This window comes from Atta cephalotes (assembly GCF_000143395.1).
Source record: "Atta cephalotes unplaced genomic scaffold scaffold00099, whole genome shotgun sequence".
Taxonomy (NCBI): domain Eukaryota; kingdom Metazoa; phylum Arthropoda; class Insecta; order Hymenoptera; family Formicidae; genus Atta; species Atta cephalotes.
In genome coordinates, this window is record NW_012130163.1 from 221,485 (window position 1) to 226,157 (window position 4,673).

Genomic DNA, 4,673 nt, shown 5'->3' on the forward strand with positions numbered 1-4,673 from the left:
ATTATTATAAAAAATTTAATTAAAAATTAATTTTTTTATTATTTCTGGTCATTTCTTTTAGACTTTTTTTTCACGTTATTTCTTATTTTTATTAATATTTTAACTAAAAACAAAAAAAAGATAAAATTATTAAAAATGATAATTAGATTAATTTTATCAATTAAAAAAAATCTTTTTTTTTATATATGTTGATAAGACAATTATAGTTATCATGATAAGGTAACACTGTCAGCTGCGCTGATAAAGTCGCGGTCTTCCACCAGTCGGCAGCACCAGCGAGAATTCTAAGCTTGTAACAAGTAAGATGGCCTCCACCGACTCCAGTTTATCAAGTGAAAATCCCGCCAAGAAGGAGGATGAATTTAACGAATTTTACTCGGAGGTACACGACTTCCCGTTAATTTCAGCACCGTTTTATATATGTTTCTATTGGCGAAACGATACTCGACCTTTTGTTGTTAAACAGACACGTAAACAAACTCGAAGCAATAACTTCGACAAGTATCACTTTACATTGGGAATAAAATGACAACGGACATCTCTTAAAGTCTATATGTGTTTTAATTGCCCTACAATTATCGTATAACCGTGTCGAATCTTGCGAGTAATATTATTACTATAAACTACATTAGACTTGCCTAACCTAAATAGATATGTTTGTGTTAGTTTATGTTGAAGTTCTCATGGTTTCCTTGTGGGAAATGTGTTTTATTTTTTTTCTATATTATACTTTATAGAATTATTATTAGAATTATTTTTACAATTAAACATATATTCTATCAATCTTTTTCTAACAAAATTTATATTTATTCAATTTGTAAGTACATTTCTCTTGTTTTATCTTGATGTAAAGATAAATGTGAAATACTTGTAAAAGACTTATTGTTTAATAACTTCCATTTGCAAGAATTAGTTACATTTATACTTTTCTTGTATTCTATATTATTTATTTTGTTATATTGTACTAAAATTTAATATTTAGATTTAATTGTATTTTTATATTATATATTGTATTTATACTATATATTTTATATTATATATTGTAACATTAATATCTGTTTTGTATTTATTAATTATATTTTAATTAATTATATATACTTATTATATAATCATGAAGTGATTTCATTGTATACAGGTTAAAGAAATTGAGAAAAGAGATTCTGTGTTGACCCCCAAGCAACAAATTGATAGACTACTGCGACCTGGGTCATCCTATTTCAACTTGAATCCATTTGAGGTTTTACAAATTGATCCGAGCACAGCGATAGAGGAAATAAAAAAGAAATACCGTCGTGTAAGTATATATTTGTAACTACAATAAGAAATGTCATAATTTAATTCTTTTGATTTAAAAATTGTAGATGTCAATTTTGGTGCATCCAGACAAAAATCAGGATGACGCCGAAAGAGCACAGCAAGCCTTTGAAAGTAAGTAGATTGATTTAATTTAAAAAAATATGTACACACTATAACATGCTAAATATATCTAAAAAAATCTTATTTATTGTAGTTGTTAATAAAGCGTGGAAAACATTGGAAAACGAGGAAACTAGATCGAAATGTATGGATGTTATTGAGGAGGCAAAAGCGCGGACTGATCACATGGCAAGTATTTAATTATTTATCGAAGTTTTATCCTTTGTAACAAGGTATATTACATTGCACAATCAAGTTTTATATGATATAATATTTATATGATATAATATTAATATTATGTATAAAACAATTTATTTAATTTTTCAGCACATTAATATCTTTCTAATAGGATGCTTGATTAGCATCAAATTATCAAATTGCTTGACAATTTAATATGTGACATTAATATAGTAGAATAATTGCATTTATAAGTCCGATCAATTCTGTGCAGTTCAAATGACTATATATTTAGTCAGTACATAAATTCACACAGAAATTATTTAAACATTTGAGATCCAGCTTCGATCATAGGCTTTAAACTCTCGTGTGTTTACATATATAGTCTTAATAAATCGTTTATTACAGTATATATATGTATAATATTTCATATTTATTTTTATCAATAATTAAAGATTGCAGAAAAAAAGAAGAAGCAAAAAAAAGAAGGAAAATCTGAGAATTCGGGTCCGACACTTTTAGAGGAAGAAACTGAGGAAGGCTACAGACACGCAGTTTGGGTTATGACTATGAAACTATTCGCCGATATGGAGCGAAGAAGGTCATTTCACAATTTTGATTCTAAACAAAAAATCTATTAATATAGTAGAAAAAATTAATAAATTAGATGTTATATATTCTCTTCAATATTTATATATGAAAATATATATTTATTTGAAATAGTAATTTCTTTTTCTTTTACAGACGAGAATTAGCCACGAGAGATGCAGAGCAACGTAAAAGAAAGCGCGAAGAGGAATTGTCTGCAGAAGCCCAAGCAGCAATGGAGCGCGAATGGCAAAGAAACTTTGAAGAATCCAGACAATCGCGTGTCGACAGCTGGAAGGCCTTTCAATCCGGTACGAGTGCCACAAAGCAAAAGAAAGCGAAGAAGTTAAAAGCTTTTAGGCCGCCAAAAACGAAGGCAGAGTCGCGATAATCAATCATTTCTCGTTTTTCTCTTCCGGTGTGTGAATTCTAATTTCAATAGACGCAATGTTTTATCTTAGAGATTTTCTCACAACGTTAAGCTAGAGTAAGAAATCTAATTCGCGCGTTGATAGAACGATAAACATGCTGAATCACTTTATCTTGAAATTGAAAAAAAGAGAATATTTTGGATCTTCGATCCTTTTGATTTCAAGCTATCCAACAAGATAGGAATTTTTTTATTTTGACATTGTTTAAACGCCGAAATTCGAGTTTTTATGAAATATCCTTATACCCATAATAGTCAGTTTTATTAAATCTGAATGATGTCATTAAATCTTTGACGAATTTTCGAAGGCATCTTTTTATTTCAAAAAAAAAAGAATTTTTATTTGAAATAAAAAGATTCTATTGCTGAAGATTACTGTCATCATTTCTATTTATCAACTCCAACTTAACATTGCTCACTAATATATTCAGAGTAAACAAAGTTCGGGGAGCTTGATGAAATCGATAGCAAGACTATTTTCTTGCTTAGATGTATAATCGTGATTCAAAGCTAGTAAAATAAAAATGTTAAAGGTATATACCGATGTTACCGTGAGTAAAATCGTAAGAATAAATTTGTGCGTTACTATAAAGGGAAAAAATATACGGAAAATGCGGAGTAATAGCAAAGTTATTGGATGAATGATGAAATACGAATGTATCTCTTTATGTATGTGGTTGAGTGCAGTTTCGTATTATGCGAAATCTCATGCTGTTCATTTTGAAAATGACTTAAATCGTACATTAAAAATCTTTGTGAAAATGAATAATTATGAAAATGAATTTGCACTTTAAATATTCTAAGCTTATTTAAAGCTAGTTTAAATTCATTTTTATTTTATATATTTTTATTTAAATTATATCCTTGTACATTTCCAAAATGCACAGCACGGCGATTCGATTGTGAGAATTTCTTGTATGTAAATTCTAAGTCTCTTCGCAGAGTTTGACAATTAGGGATTTTTTCATGAATTCTACAATTATTTCGACGACTTGCATATATATATATAAAAAAAAAGTATATTTCTCTGAAGCATTGTATATCCATAGTATTCTGACATCATTACGCAACACAATTGTCAATTTTATAATCTATATGTGTCTCATACCTTTATTATTAAATGTACGATTGTCCATCATAGGGAAAGTACACAGTTAGGTATATATTTATTGTACTGTGATGCGAAATCGTATACACAGTATAAGAGTACTACCACGATACTCTATTTCTGTAAAAATGCTAAGATCGTTAAAATTTCGAATATTTTAGAACAATGTGGACATTTTAATAAAAAATAACACAAATCTTAAAACTCATGATGAAATTTGATATACGCAGAATGTCGACAAAGTTTCAGAGTAACCTGTGATTTAATGATTCGAGTCTTGGATCATCAAAATCTGTGAAAAGAGATTATCCAAAAAAGATTCGTAAAATGTCGAGATTGTAATGAAATTTTGTGCCATAAAAGATCGATTCGCTTTTTTGCAAAGACTTCGATTCTGCACTAAATGAGATCTCGGCTTTTCGGAACGCCAAATCTAAACTCCGCTATTCATGGACGATATTGCGATGACTCTTTTATAGCTTTATGAACATCTCGATATTGTCCGAATGATGTACAATTTTGCAAAGATCTGAAAACGAAAATGGTTCGTTCGATCTTTGAAATCTATTGTGAGATATGAATATATACGTATATAAAAAAAAATGTTTCGAAAAGACTGTTCATACTGCACGACGTGCTGCAATTTCGGATATGATCGTCTGATAGTGTATATATCGCTACTCAAATACATTAAAGAACCTTCCACTGAATCGATACAGCAATGCAAAATGTCCATTTAAATCTTGCATTCATGGGAGGAAAAATGCGTACATCGTTCTTGTTCCTCGAAATTCTTACAAGAAACATAGTGGATACCTTCTAACAAACAATTCAGTACAACACAATCCTCATCTCATTCTTGTTTAACAATGGCGAATAACAAGGATATAATGATGCACTGTGTCACACTGTGTCACATATTTTTTGTTGGAAGGCACACAGTATAGTATATAT

At 29.3% G+C, this 4,673-nt stretch overlaps 1 protein-coding gene across 1 annotated transcript; it reads left to right on the plus strand.

Annotated features, from left to right (window-relative positions):
• Positions 1–304: 304 nt before the first annotated feature.
• On the plus strand, positions 305–2,572 carry LOC105624984 (dnaJ homolog subfamily C member 8). Its single transcript, XM_012206327.1, has 6 exons — positions 305–382; positions 1,136–1,294; positions 1,362–1,428; positions 1,511–1,605; positions 2,049–2,194; positions 2,338–2,572. Exons 1-6 carry the CDS (start codon positions 305–307, stop codon positions 2,570–2,572), a joined length of 780 nt encoding a protein of 259 aa, XP_012061717.1.
• Positions 2,573–4,673: the final 2,101 nt, after the last annotated feature.